At 35.1% G+C, this 19,120-nt stretch overlaps 1 protein-coding gene across 1 annotated transcript; it reads right to left on the bottom strand.

Moving 5' to 3' along the window:
* Positions 1 to 14,701: 14,701 nt before the first annotated feature.
* Positions 14,702 to 15,250, bottom strand: LOC115717599 (uncharacterized). Its single transcript, XM_030646583.2, has one exon. It carries the CDS (start codon positions 15,248 to 15,250, stop codon positions 14,702 to 14,704), a length of 549 nt encoding a protein of 182 aa, XP_030502443.2.
* Positions 15,251 to 19,120: the final 3,870 nt, after the last annotated feature.

The following is a 19,120-nucleotide window of genomic DNA, read 5'->3' as shown; positions in this document are numbered from 1 at the left end:
GGTTAGGTTTGAATTATTTGGCATTAAAATAATGAAAATATTAAATGATAAAGCCTACATAAGTGGCCGGCGATGGCTTAGTGGATTTGGGCCTCACTTTTGCAATTTTACTGTTTTATCATTTCTGCATCTCATTTTCTCAAAAACGCCAATTTTTCAAATTCGACCATTTAAATGTCAATTTCAACTATTTAATAACTATAAATAATTATTAAATAATATTGTCATTTATTATATTTATCAATTAGACCAACCAAAGTATCTTAATTAACAAATATACCCTAGAAACTCTTTCTATACAGTTTCGCCCTTGCTTAGTGAAAAATTCACAAATAGACATAGTCTAATTTGAGAATTATAATTGATTAATCAAAACAAATTAAATGAGTCTTACAAGTAGTATTGTCTCAACTAGTGTTGGGACCATGGGTATATCCGAGCTTCCAATAAGCAGATCAAGAATTTACATCCTAAATTCACTGACTTATTAATTCTTCGTTGAATCCAAAAATAGAACTTAGAATTGCACTCTCAGTATATAGAACGCTCTATATGTTCCACCATATAGACACTTCATTAATTATCCATTGTTATAATCCTAATTTGATCAATGATCCTCTATATATATGATCTACACTGTAAAGGGATTAAATTACGGTAACACCCTACAATGTATTTTATCATTAAAACACTTAACCCCGTATAAATGATATTTCAGCTAAGTGAAATGAGTACTCCACCATTTATTTTTGTTTGGTCAAGCTCGAAGGAAATCATCCTTTACTTTCTATTTGCCAAATAGAAGTTATAGATTCCATATTTATGTTAGCGCTCCCACTCAATTGCACTACCGTGTTCCCAAAATGTACGTATCACCCTGACCCAAAAGTAGGCTTAACTGACAAATCAAAGAACACGAAGAACACTCTTGAGATTGAACCTAATCATATCAGGATTAAGATCATTTGATCTAGGATCAACTTGGTGATATTGAATTGAATAGATATTATGGTAAGTTTAATAAATCTATATCAAAGTTCAATATCGGTCTCTTCCGATGCATACTCCATGCATCCAACCCAAGCTTAACTTTAACCAATGCCCTGGAAAGAACATAGCATTTCTCCAAATGCAAGTAAACTCTGTTGTAGATTGTCATATCAGTAAAGCCCCAGTGTTTTGATAAATCTAGGAATCTTTAATCACATAGTCATGCTTACTTTCCACTGTGTTGACAACACAATAATCAAGATCATGTTTGTGAAAAGGGTTTGGATGAATTTATAAATCAAATAGACAAACAATTGATACGGTGAACCAAAACATACACAAATGAATCAAAAATACTTCTGTTTCTTTATTGTTATTGAATAATATGGATTACATTGAAATGGAGTTTTATTTAGGGCATCAAACCCAATAGTCTTTACAATTATCTCCACGTTAAAAGGATTTCATCCTCAAAATCTAACCTGAACAACTCCGGAAACACAGCCCTCATATCGGACTCCCATTCCCAGGTGGCTTCCTCCACCTTACTGTTTCTCTAGAGTACGTTGACTTAAGTTATGGTCTAATTCTAAAGGACTTTATGTTTTCTATCAAGGATCTGCATTGGTTTCTCCTCATATGAAAAATTTGGTTGAAGCTCTAAGTTTTCTTCACTCAACACATGAGTGTGATCCGAGAGATATTTTCACAACATAGAAACATGAAATACATTTTGAAATGTTGATAGTGCTAGAGGCAAGGCTAGACGATATGCAACTAATCCAACCTTCTCGAGAATCTCAAAAGGCCTTGAACATCTAGGGTATAACATGCCCTTCTGTCCAAAACATTTAATCCCTTTCATTGGAGAAATTCCTAGGAAGACATGATCTCCGACCTAAAACTCTAAATTTTTGTATTTTTGATCTATATAACTCTTTTCCTAATTTGAGAGGCTAACATTCTGGCCTTTATTTTCTATATTGCCTCATTGGTCTGTTGTACTGATTCCATACCTAAGTACTTTCTTCTCCAGTTTCATCCCAATGAATAGGAGATCTACACTTCCTACCATAAAACATTTCATACTGGGCCATCCTTATAGTACTTTTATGATTGTTGTTGTATGGAAACTCTATCAACAATAAGTACTTACTCTAGGAGCCTTCAAAATCCATCATACAAACTTGTAACATATCTTCTAAAATCTGAATTGTCCTCTCAGACTGAGCATCTGTCTAGGGATGGAATGTTGTATGTAACTTCACCTTCATACCCATGGCTCACTAGAGACTTTTTCAAAACTTGGAAGTAAACTTCGGATCCCTATCCAATAAAATAGACTTCAGAGCCCCATGCTACCTTACTATTTCCTTCACATATAATTTTGCATATTGATCCACTGTGAATTTTGTTTTCACTTGTAGAAAATGTGTTGACTTGGTATATCAATCTACAACTACCCATATGGAATCAAACATACTCGTTGTTCTAGGTAACCCAACCACAAAATCCATGGTGACATCCTTCTATTTCCCCTCAAGTCGAGTCATAGGCTGCAACAACCCTGCCGGTCTTTGGTGTTTACCCTAAATTTGTAGACAAGTCAAGCATCGAGATAAGTATTCAACCACATCCTTTTTCATCCTGCACCACCAATAAAAACATTTTCAATCTTGATTCATTTTGGCAGTGCCAGGGTGTAAGGAATAGTGGGTAGTATGTGCCTCATCAAAAATTTCCTTTCTAAGTTCTATATTATTTGGAACATAGACACAAGTTTTGTAAAGTGACATCCCACCACTTGGCACTGTGAAATCTTTAGCTTGGATAGCTAAAACTTCTTCTCGAGTCTTCACTAACTCTGAAACCCTTAACTGGGCAGCTCTAATTATGTCTAACAAATTCGATTGCAGTGACAAATTATTAAGTTTCTCCACAACAAACTTAATACCTAATATGACCATGTAATTTGCAACTGATGCAAAATCATAATCGTCCCAGATACCTACCCGGGACCCTTCTTACTTAGGGCATTTGGCACTACATTGCCTTCTCGGGATGATAGATAATTTTGCAATCATAATCTTTAACCTACTCCAACTACCGCCTCTATATCATATTCAAATTCTTCTGAGTAAAGAAATATTTGAGGCTCTTGTGATCGGTGTAAATCTCACACTTTTCCCCATAATGATAATGTCGCCAGATCTTCAGTGCAAACACTACTGCAACAAGTTCTAGGTCATGAGTTGGGTATCGTGTCTCATACTCCTTTAACTAATAGGACGCATAAGCAATAACCCTATCATCTTGCATCAAAATGCACCCAAGACCTTGTCTAGATACATCACAGTAAACCATGAACTTTTCCTAGTTTGACAATAGTGCTAGCACTGGGGCTGTGATCAATCATTGCTTTAGTTCTTGAAAACTTGTTTCGCACTTGTTTCTTTTTAGTTAACTATGTTAAGGGCATTGAAATCTTGGAAAACCCCTCAACAAATTGGCAGTAGCAACCAGTTAAACCCACAAAACTTCTAACTTCAGTAATTGTCTTCGACCTCGGCCAATCCCTAATAGATTCTATATTTCTTGAATCAACTATGGTCCAATCCTTATTCACAATGTGCCCTAAGAATGACACCTGAGATGGCCAAAATTCACATTCTTAAACTTAGCATAGAGCTTATGTTCTCATAGTCGTTGTAAAACTATTTGTAGATACTACTCATACTTCGCTTCTGTCTGAGAGTACATAAGGATGTCATCAATAAATACTATAACACATATATTGAGGAAATCCTTGAATACCCTGTTCATCATATCCATGAAAGTTGCTGGAGCATTGGTTAGTTTAAAAGACATAACTAGGAATTCATGATAACCATACCTAGTACCAAAGGCAGTCTTTAGAATGTCCTCCTCTCAGATTCTTAACTAATGATAGCCTGATCGGAGATCAATCTAAGAGAAGATTGTCTTTCCTTAAAGTTTATCGAACAATTCGTCTATCCTAGGTAAAATGTACTTATTCTTTATAGTCAACTTCTTTAATTCTTGATAGTCAATACACATGAATAATGATCCGTCATTCTTTTAAACAAACAAAACTGGAGCTCCCTAGGGTGACACACTCAGTTGAGAAAATCCTAAGTCAAGCATCCCCTAAAGTTGAATCTTTAAGTCTTTAAGTTCCACAGTAGCCATTCTATAAGGTGCCTTAGAAACTAGCTTCGCTCTAGGTGCAAAACCTATTACAAAGTCTATTTCCCACTGCGGTGGTAAACCCAAAATTTCTTTAGGAAACACATATATAAATTATTGAACCACTTTGATATCTTCAAGCTGAACTAATTCAGGCTGAGTGGTGTTCAACACCACTGTTGAAAACCCTAGGCACCCTTCGTGCAACAGATCGTTGTCTTTCAATACCGAGATCACTATAATCTGGGATCCCTAAAATGATCCCATGAATGCAAATGGTTTTTCACCCTCAAGTTGGAAGTTCACCATCTTTTGCTTACAAACAATACTAGCATCATACTTGGACAAGAAATCCATTCCAAGTATGATATCAAAATCCTAGATCAGTGCTTAATTCTCTATCCTCGATCCTAATCGGCATAGGCATAACCCACCTTTTGGAGATAACTAATTCTCTGCTAGACAGTAGGGTTCTAAACCCTTTATCACAAATATCACATGGCCTACTCAATTTACCAATTACTTTGGCTGCCACATAAGAATGAGTGGCCCTAGAATCAAACAAAAATAGAATAATAAGAGTTATTGACCGATAGCCGACCTATAAAACCTAAAGGGCTAGCTTCTGCATGAGCCTGAGTAAGAGCGAACACCCTTGCTAGAGTGGGCTTCGCCTCCGACTTCTGTTCTTCCTTCCTTAACAATGGGTTGTCTCTTTTATAGTGCTCAGTTACATAAAACTAGAAATAACCTTGACCTCTACACTTGCCCAGATGATGTTTCTTACAGTTAAGGCATTCTAGGTAAGTGTATCGATTCTCAACACCGCCTTGACGGTTACCACAACCTTGGTTCCCTTGCAACCTTTTGTTATGACTCGAACAACGGGATACAGATGGAACTTTTCTCTTCTTATTAGTTATTGAGTCACTACCACCCCTACCATAATAAGCGGTAGGAGGAGCAGTAGCTCCACCAACAATCTAAGTCCCCCAGGACTCCTGAATACACTCAACTGTGCCCTCAGCTTTTAGTGCTTTCCCCACCATATCAACATAATTGGTTGCATCATTTGTTATAATCATCAGGTCATGTCTAATCTTGGGATTCAAGCCATCCATATACTTCTCTTTATTCCTAAAGTCAGTAGGCACTATTCCTAACGCCAACCTAGCCAGTCTTTGAAACTGTGTCATATACTCCGTAATTGACATATTTATCTTCTAGGTCAACTACATGAATTCTTTTCTCTTGGCACTATGAAAAGCCTCATTATAATATGTTTCATTAAACAGGTCTTAAAACTCCTCCCGGGTTATTTTGGTGACGTCCCTAGGTAAGGGATACCATGTCCCACCAAACGAGGGCATCTTCATAGAACTGGAACGTTGCATAAGCCACTTTGTCATTGCGAGTGACTCCCACAAAATTTAAAGTCCATATGATAATGGTTAGCCACTACTCGACTTTCATAACGGCTGGGTCTCCTAGAAAAACTGGAGGTGCTTGCTTACAAAATCTTTTATAAAGTTATTCCATTTGGTTAGCAACAACTACCCCACTTGCAAAGCAGGGGCATGAGCCATCTGCACCTCAGGATCAGGCATTGTTGGAGCACCCTGCTATCTCAGATGCCAGATCTCTTCATCTTGCTCATTAATTTTAACTTGCATTTCTGCAACACTATTCTCCCAATCCTGCACAGCTTGTGGTGGGTCAACATCACCCTGACCACGTGCCCTACCACATAGGCCTCTACCGTGGCCACAAACATTAGGGGAAAATTGAACTCCCTGACCGGCATTGGATCTGACTGAATTACCTTGACTTCTCGTGTTCCGCATCCATTGTATTAGAATAGGTAGCCTGGTCAGATCGCAATCAAGAATAAATTTCTAATTACAACTTAGGACACCTCTTGGGAGAGGCTTAGTGACGTCAAACATGATTCAGACTCTTAGGAAGGATCCACAAGATTCCAAGAGGGAGGGTCAGTGAATTTCGAGAAGGTTTCCAACAATATGACAAATTAGTTTAGCCAAGGATATAGACCTATGGGAGAAAGGTATATTGTGTATTTGAACCCAAACTGGGATTTTCCGCATGGATTCAAGATAAAGAACAGTGTTTGGTCAAGAATTTCAAGCAAGACTCGACATTTATCAAAAATCCATGCTTGGTTAATAATAGCTCTTCGCTTGTCCCTGTCGCAGTTGAAGGCAACCAAGGTTGGATTTGGGGACCTTTCTTTGACCCTAATTGGAAATCATCCCTTCTAGTATTTTTCGAAAAAATTCTTTAGGGCATTATGGTTAAAAGTTATGGTGGTGTACATGGTAGCCATAAGATGGAATATAATAGAGCTAGTAGAAGTCCCTCATTGGGATCAGCGTAGTCAATGAGGGAGTAATTTGTGTTTTCTGTATCAGTGAGATAGAGGACTATAGATAAAGAATGAGCTAAGTCTACCATTCTTTGCAAAACATGAATTATAAGAGACAATTGGTGAGAATACACAAATAAAGTAAGCAAATCTATTTGAAACTCAGTTCTTAAATAGACAAACCTAAAAAATGCTAAGAAAGAGGGGAATCCAAAGAGTTCTTTCCATCCGAAGTACACTCAAGCACCAATGATGGGAAAGAGGATAGCAATTAATGGCCAAATCAGGAGGAGGATTATCCAATTCCAGCTCTTGACGGGTTGGTAGACCTGACAGCTAAAATTAAAAACTCAAATTAGGACTGAAAATACCCTTAAAATTAAAGGAAAATAGGGCTCTATTGGGCTTTGTCCCTTAAATAAAACTCTATATCAATGTAATCTTTTCTATTAATTTATATATAAAGAAAGAGATTTATTTTTATTACTTATTGAATGTGTTATTTGGTTCATATGATCATTTATTTGTTTATTTGATTTATAAACTCATCAAAATTCTTATCACATTGATATTCTTGTTTATTGTGTTGTCAACACAGTCGAAAGTAATCAAGATTGTGTGATTGAACATATTCCTACGATTTATCAGTAGGATAATCTATAATGTAGTTTACTTGCACCTTGGATAAGTGATATGTCCTGTTCAGGGCGTCAGTTAAAGTAAGCTTGGGTTGGATGTATGGAGTATGCATCGAAAGGGGTCGATCATTACTATAAAATAATGAATTTATGACGGTCCCAAAAATGATTTTTTTCGGGGACCGTCGTTAAAATAATTAGAAAACTATTTAAAACTGTCAGGAAAAATTGGTATCCCGACCATTTATAACTGTGCCAAAAAAATTGGCGATGTTTTTTAGGAAAAATGAAAAAAAAAATATTCAAAATTACACCCAACGATTTTAAACCGTCGGGTAAAGGCCCACTAAAAATCCAATGTATTGCATATATTTTCCCCCTTCTATTCCCACAACCCTATAGGAGCCGAACTCCCTCTAACCCCATTTATGCGCCTCCAACTCCCTCTAACCCCATCTCCGGCCCTTTAGAAATCACCACATATCTAGCCCTCCCGAAATTACCACATCTCCGGCCCTCTCAACCCCATTGCATGTCCATCGGTCCATCCATCTCTCGGACTTTCGTGCTCCATCAAAGCGCCTTCTTCCTCCCTCTCTCTCTCTCTCTTGCTCGAGCTAACACCATCAGCACCACCCACCACAAGAACTTCGGAGCACCACCGCACGATCTCCCTCCCCACTACGGAGACGTCGGAGCACCACGACCACCACCGCCAGTCTTCTAAAAGAAGGTGTAAATTAAGATTTATTTATTTATAATCTAAATATATATTTATTTATTTATAAATCTATTTATTTGTATATAAATTTATTTTTTAAAAAGTTAAATATATATATTTATTTATAGAAATATTTAGGAAAAAATAAAATTTTTAATTTAAAGTTAGTTGTTATTGTATAAAGTTAATGTGTAAAAATTTGATATGTTTTAAAAATATAATGTGTTATAAAATTAGTTGTTGTTGTAGAAGATTTAATGTGTATGTAAACAATATTTGGAGAAAAGTTTTTTGAATAGAAATGTTTTTGATATGTGTTAGTTATAATTATAAATTATTATTAGGTAAAATAAAATTTAGTTCAAAATTAATTATTTTTTATGCATTAAGTTTAAGTTTAATTAGTTTTATTTAATTATTTAATTAATTATTAATTTATAATTTTATGGATGTATTTATTTGTACAGGTACCATTTGAAATTTTTTAATTTCAATACATATATACATTTATTAGTGATGATAAGGATCAAACCTCTAAAGTCTCTATTTTCTTTTTAAGTAGAAAATTGATCATAAATTATGTGTGCCTCGATTGGATTATGATTTACATGCTATTATAATGTGATATTTGGGAGTATGAAATTTATTTTATTAATGTGCCTCGATTGGATTATGATTTACATGCTATTATAATGTGATATTTGGGAGTATGAAATTTATTTTATTAATGTTAGTGTATATTCAATCCCAAACCGTATATAGGAATTAGTTTTGGTATCCTAAGAAAATCAAGTCACAAGATAAATTATATATACTATTCTCTAAATAAACAAAAAAGAGAATAAATTAATAAGAAAGTGAAATAGAAGGAAAGATTTAAAGAGTTAGTGGAGGAACCATAGGAAAATTAATGGTAATGACATTTTTTTTGCGGGGTCTAATGAGTAAATGATGTTAAGCTCTTTACCTTTTTCTTTAATTTTTATTTAATATTTTTTTTTTATTTTTTAGGAATAGTTCATAATGTGTTTTGTAAGTATGTTAGGTTTATTGTTGTGATGTTGTGTTATATTTTGTAAGATTAAAATTTTATTTACTTTTATTTTAATTTCATGAGTTTATAAATGGAAGCTTTTAATTTAATATTTTAAATATTTTATAATTTTTAGGTTCTTTGTGTTGATTGAAGATTGCGCAATATGTAACTCTATTTATTGGAGAAATGTATAATCTCTAAAACTTTATAATTCTTTGTTTAGTGGAGTTTGAATTTGTTAGATATTCATTCGTAGTGAAGTAGATACTGCGATTAATTGTATTGCTATCGGATGGGTGGAATATGCATGTTAGAAGCATTTGAGTATCTTAAATATTCATCCATAGTGAAGTAGGTTCTACGAATACCTGTGCTGCAGTGAGATAGGTGGATAATTTTGTATTGTTAATGTTATATTATTTTTATTGTATTGTTTTATGTGTTTATAAGTTATTTTTTTCATGTTTTTAATTTTCGAGAATGTCTGATTACAGTCGTTATGCTGCCAAAATTTTGCTAGATCGAATTAGGATAAATTTCACTAAAATGCATAAAATTCAATAAAATATATATGTGTGTGGTAATTAGTTTAACTGATTGTTTACTACACATATTTAAACAAATAATTGAATAAAGTTTTCTTTTAGAAGTTTCGAAATAGATAGAAATTGGATGACTGAGAATAGATTATCAGCGGAGTATAGTGAAGGTGTTGACCATTTCTTGGACTTTTGTAAGAAGTATGCCAAAAATCCTAATTTGGTTCTTTGTCCTTGTCTTAAATGTGGTAACATGGAGCGTGTGGACATTACTAGGATAAAGAAGCATTTATTTATAATGGAATAGACAAGAGTTATAAGATTTAAGTTTACCACAGGAAAAAGAATAGAGTTCCGGGCGAGGGAACGTCTAAGTCTAACAAGGTTAAGGGTGTTAATTTGGACTATGAGGATGATCACATTCGAGAAATGATTGGAGATGCAGAATTTGAATTAAATGTCGATCCTTTGAAATTTCAAAGTTTTGTAGAGGATGACGAAAAGCCTATTTACCCTAACTATAATAGGTTTACTAAGTTGTTGACACTTATTAGATTATACAATATAAAAGCCAAACACAGGTGGAGTGATAAGAGTTTTACGGATTTACTAACTTTCTTAGTAGAGTTATTACCGGAAGGTAATGTGGTGCCTTCTTCTTTCCATGAGGCAAAGAATACATTTTCTTTCTTAGGCATGCAATATGAAAAAATACATGCATGTTCTAATGATTGCATCCTATACCGTAAGATGTTTGTGGATGCAATATCGTGTCCCACTTGTGGTGAGTCTAGGTGGCAATAGAAAAAGAATTCCAACGAGGTAAAGGTTGGTGTCCCTGCAAAAGTATTATGGTACTTACTACCAATACCTCGTTTGGTTTGGTTCTTTCAAAATGTCAATCATGCGAAAAATTTGATCTGGCATGCCAGCGATAGAAAGTTAGATGGTAAGATGAGACATCCAACTGACTCACCCGCTTGGAAATCAATTGATGCTAGGTGGCCTGAATTTGGCAATGAACCTAGGAATATCTGTCTTTGTCTTTCTGCGGACAGAATCAATCCACATACCAGCCTTAGCAGTAAGTATAGTTACTGGCCAGTTTTGCTTGTGATGTATAAATTGCCACCTTGGTTGGTAATGAAGAGGAAGTTGACTAAGCTTACACTATTGATATCAGGTCCTTCAAAACCTGGTAATGACATTAATGTGTACTTAGCCTCTCTAGTTGATGATTTGAGTCAACTGTGGTATGAGGGTTTTCCTACATTTGATGTCTTTAGGAAAGTAGAGGTCAATCTTAAAGCCATATTACTGTGGACCATTAATGATTTTCCAACTTTCAAAAATCTTTCTGGATACAGTGTGAAAGGGTACAAAACATGTCCTATTTGTGAGGAGAGAATGAAGAAAATGTGTTATATGGGACACCGAAGGTTTTTGCCAAGAGAACATGTGTTTTGGACTTAGAGAAAAACATTTGACAGTAAGCAAGAATTTGAATTGCCACTGCCACCTTTGCAAGGGGAACAAGTGTTAGAAAGTTGAATAAAGTTCAATTTCACCTTGGAAAGCGAAAAAAAATCCAAAGAAAAGAAAAGGGCGCCGTGAGAAAAGTGACGTTATTGCAAATGAACCTCAAGGGCCATGGGAGAAGAAGTAAATATTTTTTGAGCTCGATTATTGGAAGCATTTGTTGATACATCATAACCTTGATGTGATGCACATCAAGAAAAATGTGTTAAACAGCTTGCTTAATACCTTGTTCAATATTCCTGGGCGTAGCAAAGATGGAGTCAAATCCCACCTAGATTTGAAAGAGTTAGGGATTCGGGCCAATTTACACCCACAAGTTGTTGGTCGACGAACGTTCTTACCACCAGTTTGTCATGCTCTAACTAAAGTAGAAAATAATCTTTGTGTGGTTCTATCGCCCAGGTGAAAGTACCTGAAGGGTACTCCTCAAATTTCTCTGATTGGGTAGATATGAACAAATTAATTTTGAGTGGTCTGAAATCTCACGATCATCATATATTGATTCAACATATTGTACCAGTGAGTTCGTTCTGTATTGCCAAAGAAAGTTAGATATGCAATTACGAGATTGTGTTTGTTCTTCAAATCGCTTTGTTGTAAAGTGGTTGATGTGACTAAGTTACAAAATCTCAAGTTAGAACTTACAGAAGTTTTGTGTTATTTGGAACAATTTTTCTCGCCTTCCTTTTTCGACATAATGGTTCACCTAACAGTGCATTTAGTGAGAGAGGTGAAGTTATGTGGACCTTTGTACTTGAGATGGATGTACCCATTCGAACGATACATGAAAATCTTGAAGGGTTATGTCAGAAATAGAAGTAGGCCTGAGGGTTGTATTGTTGAATCATACATCGTTGAAGAGACGATTGAATTCTTCTCATACTACTTGTCAAAGGTTACCACTGTTGGCTCACGCTCTACTCGGGTCGATAGGGAAATAAGAAGGGGGTAGGGGTTTTTCTATTTGTGGTATGAGCCAAGCTAATTGTGAAGAAGCGCACCGACTTGTGTTGCAAAATACTGATGTGGTCCAACCGTACATTAAGTAAGTTTATGTTAATTTTTTATTGCTAAAAAATACTAATAATATCAATTGAAACTAAAATTAATCCATCAAATACTTGAAGGGAACATTTTAATTGGATCAAGACTACTAATTCGAGTAAGGCACGGAATCAAAAATGGGTACAAGATGAACATTATTGAAATTTCAGTACATGGTTCAAAAATAAGGTGCTATTAACATTACTGTTTTGTTACGCATCATATGTTGATTTACCTTGACTCACTAATCAGCTTGTATGTTCATAGGTATATGAAGAAATGTGTGAATCTCTGGGTAATGTATCCAACATTCTACTTTGCATATCACGAGGTCCTTTGTGTGATATACTTAAGTACCCATCAGACTATATAAATAGTACTCAATTTTGCACCCAAACCCATGATAAATCTAGAAAAACACAAAATAGCGGTGTTATGATTGTTGCTAAGACTTTCCAAATATCTAGTTCAAAAGACAAAAATCCTATTGAATGTGACATGTCTTTTTACGGTTTAATTCATGAAATTTGGGAATTAGATTACTGTAGTTTTCGAATCCCTGTTTTTCTTTGTGATTGGGTTAGGAGTGATAATGGGGTTAAAGATGATGAATTTGGATTCATGTTGGTGGACTTGAATCAAATCGGACACAAGTCCAATAGGTTTATAATAGCGTCCCAAGCCAGTCTAGTGTTTTACATGAGCGATCCATTAGATGCACGCTAGTCAGTTGTCTTGACGACACAACCAAAAGATTATGATAATGAAGAGTCTAATGGCAATGATCTCATGCTTAGTGACCAAATTTATCAAATCACCCCACCACCTATTGATGTCACTGTTGGGGACGATATCATATCATCTTATTATGATAGTGAAGGATTATGGTTGAACAAATATATTAACACATGAGTCATATAGCAAACACGTATTTGTCTTTTTAATATATTTACATTAGCTATTAATTTCCATATTTTTGTATATTCTCATGTATAATTTTAAATTTGTGTAGGATTTTATATCATGGAATAAGGTAGGAATGATGAGTGGAGTGCGTGGTTATATTATGATGGTGATGATGGTCCATCCGTGCCAGAAGGATCTAGTGTTGATCCTGAATAATCATCCATGGAAGAAGGTAGTGGTGATCCTGAACAACCAACACAGAAAAATACTTGCAGGAGAAGCAAACGTAATGATATAACAAAAATAGTTAGCACGGGAAAAAAGTTAGAGGTTGAGTACAACACCTAGGGACAAAACTGGGAAAGGGAGCGACGGCAAAACTTACCCGAATTGGAGCATGGGTGTGAACTAATATTCCACTTTGAGACATTTCGTGGCGTAGAGTGAGTCAGGAACTTAAAAACCAATTATGGGAACACATAAAGGTAAAATTAATTCTATTATTCAAGTTCTTTACTATTGATTATAATCTGTACTTATAATTACTATTGTCAATGTAGTAGGCCACATTCAGATAAGAAATTAATAATTTCTAAAGGATGAGATAGGTGGAAAGATTGGGAAAATACCCTAACAAAAGGTATTTTTACATTCAAAGATGTGGCTCCCCATCTTCTCGAGAAGCCACCCAAACTTTATGAAAATATTAATTGATTTGCAAGAATGGAGAGAGTCTATGGCCTCGAGATTAAGTCTAGAATTTGAGGTGAAGAGGAAGAAGGCCCAAAAGAGTAGGGCTTGTAATATTTACAACTATCATACTGGACGAGGTGGTGTAAGGATGGTTCAAGAACAGATGGAAGAGGTCGGCCACTAAATTACTGAATTTGCTAGATCTAAAATCTAGAAAAGATGTCACATGAACACGAAAGGCGAGGTGGAGGGCCCAACTGCAGAAAAAGTTAAACGGATTGTAAGTCTAAAGTTAAATTTCATTTGTATTTAATGTTATGCTTCACATGGCACTCGGGACAGATGAGAATGGTGGCCGGGTTTGAGCCATGGTTTTTGATGTAACCCAAACCAAAAATTTCAACACACCACGCCCTAAAAGGAAAAACGATGATGGGTCGAACTAGGCATCATCTGATTTGGAGATATGCGTGCGTAAGACAGAGGAAAGCAACAAAAAACTACAGGATAAAGTGGATGAGCTCATTTATCTTATAAGTTCCCAGCATAAAAGCGTTTCGTCTGGTTTCGGTGTTGGAGGAGCATTAAATGAACAACCCCATGTTGACATTGCCTCTGATTCAGTAGCACAACCACCAGGTCCTGCCAATGTCTACTCTGCACCAGATCCCATAGCACAACTGTCGGATGCTGACAATGTCTCTACTCCATCATCACTGCATTTTAAAGAGAAAATTGATCCAGCAGCAGCAACGCCACCTACTGGTTATAGTTCAGAAGAGGTAATCTTGATGTTATTTTATGAATTATTTTTTTTTTTTTTGATAAATCAATGAATTGTATTGCATAAAACGAATTTTTTACATCCTATGCGCACCCAAAGAGGGCCGAGATCTATTTACAATTGTATAAACTTTTCTAGCCACAGTTTTTGTATAATGTCTACAATGCAAAAAACCAAATTCTATCATTGCTCTTAATCTTTTTGGGCAATACTCTTTCAATCTAAGACTTGATTGTCCACTTTGTTTCTTCTATTATTCGATACGGGTTAACACTTGATTTTTGCCAAATTACATCATTTCGAGTTCTCCATAGGCTGTACACCAGACCTATTGTAGCAGCAGCAAGAGTATCTTTCTTAAACTTTGACAGCTTGGATCTCCCAATCAACCTGAGGAGCTGCTGGAGATTGCTGGTTTTGGCGTGCCATCCCAGCCATTTCATCACTTCCAGCAAACACTGGCCAGCAACTGAGCATTCAAAGAATAAGTGCTGGCATGTTTCCATCTGTAGATTGCACAAACAACACACACTAGTAACCTGAACACCAAACCGCAACAGTCTGTCCAGTGTTTTCAACCTATTAAGCATGGCCAACCAAGCTATAACATTATGTTTGGGAATGTTGAGTCTTGACCAAACTTCCTTACACCAGTTCATTCGAGTTGTGGGGGGCAGAAGCAAATCATAACCTGTTGAGATGGTGTATTTCATCTTCTGAAAAGCAGCAGGATCCATCATACTTCTGAGTTGATCTTTGAGGGCTACCATCTTCTTCCAATACCAGGTAGAGTGTATTGAAGAAGAGTAGTCCCACTAATCTTGGTTTTTAATATATACACTATGAACCCATCTAAGCCATAAGCTCTCCTGCTTATTTGAAATAGCCCAAATGTACTTACATATTGCAGCTTTGTTCCAGACTTCTAAATTCTTGATTCCCAACCAACCAGATGCCTTGGGTTGACATATGCTATTCCAAGCAACAGAGCCTGGACCTTGGAACATAGCATGACCATTCAAAAGAAAAGCCCTACAGATGGCTTCAATGGTTCTCTAGACTTTCTTTGGGAGAATCATCATTTGACTCCAATAGGCCTGTATAGCAATCAAGAGTAAGTTAATTAAAGTGATTCTCCCAGCAAATGAGAGATTCTTGGAGCTCCAACTTCTAATTCTAGCAGTCATTCTTTATGAATTATTCTAATGAAAAATTATAAATATGGTCAACTTACCAATTGAATTGTTGCTTGTTTATTTTGGATTTACAGACCTTACCATGTTGGATGTATTATCTGTTGGAGCCTAGTGGGATGGTACTGAAGGTTGCTTCGAGCCACATTGTCAAGGAGAAATATCTGAAAGATGGAAAGTTTTCCATTAACATGGATAAATACCTACACAAAGATTATTGTCGGGTATTTATCAAAGAAGCCAATGTGGAAAATGCATTGCTCTTGTGTCCCATAGCCAATGATTCAGTGACGACAGTAGGCCAAGCTGTAAAATGTTATGTAGTATGGCTGAATGACTATCTTACACCTGTTGGAAAACATTTGGTTTGTTTCAATTTGTTTACTTTTTGCGTTTATTCATTAATGACATTGCTAACTTTACTATTTTTTTCATATGTATAGACACAACCACCCACCAAGAAACTTCAAAAGCAACCTGTGAAGAGAAACACAAAATCCTCTGGAGATTTACTCAGTCCTCAGACACAGCCTCTAAAACACCCTGAGAGGCTGAGTAAGGCAAAAGTTCATGGTCGTTATGTCCAACCTCGCCATACTCCCTCCATCATCACCTTTTGGAACTTCGTCAGAAGGTGGCCTAAGTCATCCATAATCCAATTTCAAGTTGATAATGAGCTATTTGGGCTCACAGATGACTCTATTTGGCTTGTTAAAAGTGACCTTCAAGAATTGTGCACCATGGAATACTTGGGAGCCGAACCAATAGGAGTTTGGTGCAATTATATTTTCTAACTCTTAACAATAAACTTGATAATGTTATTTTGACAGCAACGACTATTAATTATGACTTTTTATCAGGTACATGAAAGAAAGATTGTTGGACATTGGTGGGCTGAATCGAGTATATGAATTTCAGAATCCAGGTGCGATTACACCGATGTAGGGGCTGATAATCGTTGTCAAGCACTAGTCACTCGAATGACTAGGATGACTAATTCAGACAAATTGCTTATTGCCCCTTATAATAATCAGTATATGTAGATTTAAAATAAATAATTTCAGTATTTATAACTCTTCATAAAATTTATTATTATTATATATAAATGTTTTTACACATATTTGTCCGTGTAGGAAGATGTTTCACTGGATGCTTGTACTCATCCAGCCAAGTACGCAGACGGTGGCGTCCTTGGATTCAGGCAACAACAACATACCGGATGATCTGAACTTCATCATATCCATGTAAGTTCTATATCAAACATCCCAATATGTAAGTGTGTTCTTTATTTATAAATTTATATATGCTAATTAAATTTAATTTTTGTGTAGATCATTCACCATGTATAACCAAATGATAGGACGACCTGATCGACCAATCCCGTGGATGACTCCTATCTGTCCTGGACAACCCGACGACAAACAGTGTGGATACTACGTCATTAAATTCATTGAAAATTTTATGACCGTAGAATATCAAATACAATTGTTGACCCGACATGGTAGGTTCTCCACTCTGTACACTAATGATGAGATAAATATTATGCGTGATCGGTGAATTCATTACGTGAAAGAAGAAGTTGAGCGATAACAGTTGTCGTGTTAGTCAGTGTGTACATATCTCGATTTATCGATACTATTTAGATTTCTAAATATATTTTGATTATTATAATAAGCGTTAATTTAATTATAGATTTTTAATTATATTTAGATGATATTATCGTTAGTTTAATTATTGTGACTATACATGTTTAGACGATAATGGCCTTAGTTTAATTATTGTGACTATACAGATTTGTAAAAAAAAATTAAAAATTAATGCAGGGAAAGAATTGCAGAAAATTTGTTTTTTCCCCTATTTTTCCAATGTAACGACTAAAAAAACTATTGCTTCAAAAATTAAAAAACGTTACCAGCCTATAAGGCATGGTTTAAAACCCTTGCCTATAACTTGGTATAGGCGACGGTTAAAAACCGTGTCCTATCGCCTATAGTATAGGGCACGATTATAAATTGTTGCCTATATCCCGTTATAGGCTATGATTTCAAACTGTCGGGAAACCCACATTAGCGACGGTTTTGAACCGTCTCCTATTCTGCCCGTTTTATGACGGTCATATAGGCTACGGTTATAGAAATTGACGGAAATACTTTAAACGACTGTTTAAAAATATCAAGAAAACCTATTTTTTTAGTAGTGGATATTGAACTCAAATAAGATATAATAAACTTACCGTAATATCTATTCAATTTAATATCACCTAGTTGATCTTAGATCAAGGGATCTCAATCCTGAGATGATTAGGTTCTTTCTCGGTTGCATTATTTATGTTCTTCAATCTATTCATTAAAGTTCACCAATGGATCTTCTCGTGACATATAGATTAAGGACATGGTAGTTCAATTGAGTGGGAGCGCTAATCATTGATACAAAATCTACAGCTTTTATCTTGACATAGAAGTCAAACGATGATTTCCTTCGAGCTTGGATTAATAGAGATAAATGGTTGAGTACTCATTTCAGTGATTATATTAGTTCACTAGAATATCATTTATAGGTAGCTAAGTGTTTTAAGGATAAAACGCATTGAAGGGTGTAAGGGTAAAATTTGTCCCTACTTAGTGTAGATCATCTATAAAGGATCATTGCTTATTAGGATAATAACAAATGGATAATCTCATAGCGTATCTATATCGTGGAACATATAGAGTATTTTATATAATTGAGAGTGCAATTTCAAATCTATAATAGTGCAAAGAGGAATTAATATGTTAGAGAATTTACTTGGTAAATTCTAAATCTGCTTATTGGAAGACTCAGTTAATTGATTTTAATTAATTAATTATAATTCTAAAATTAGACTATGTCAAGTTTATGATTGTTCACTAAGATATGGCTTGATTATGATGAAATAAGATTTTAGGATTTATTTGTTAATTAAGAGACTTTGTGGAGTCATATTAAAAAATAATATAAATGACAATTTTATTTGATAATTAATTTTAACTATTAAATAAATAATTTTTGGCATTTATAAGATTAGAATTGGAAAATATGGCATTTGTGAAATAATTGATAAATAGTTGAGAAAAATGGCAAAAATATAAGTAGTGTTGGGCCAACATAGTTGTCCGCCATTAACTCCAATTTTTTCTATTATTTTATCACTTTTTTATTCCATATAATTCAATCCTAACCCTAAATGAATTAGTATAAAAAGAAAAGAATGGTCTCATTATCAAACTAATGCTTTTAAACCTAGTTTTCATTCTGCTAGACAACTAGTGTTTTGAGACTTTTTCTTCTTTTCTCACTTCTAATTCAAAGCTCTATAGTTTTCTTTACAATAAAATTCGAGCTTTACTGATCCAATGCATGCCCACCCATAGCAAGTTAGTCATCAATCATAGTGTGTAAGATTGTGAAGAATCCAAACAACTGAAGGAG

The sequence above is a fragment of the Cannabis sativa genome, chromosome 5 (assembly GCF_029168945.1).
Source record: "Cannabis sativa cultivar Pink pepper isolate KNU-18-1 chromosome 5, ASM2916894v1, whole genome shotgun sequence".
Lineage (NCBI taxonomy): Eukaryota > Viridiplantae > Streptophyta > Magnoliopsida > Rosales > Cannabaceae > Cannabis > Cannabis sativa.
The sequence above is the reverse complement of the archived record's forward strand: the minus strand, read 5'-3'. Positions and strand labels throughout refer to the sequence as shown.

Excerpts from the sequence above, each read along its gene's own strand:
- LOC115717599 (XM_030646583.2), bottom strand. The coding sequence starts at position 15,250 with ATGGTAGCCCTCAAAGATCAACTCAGAAGTATGATGGATCCTGCTGCT.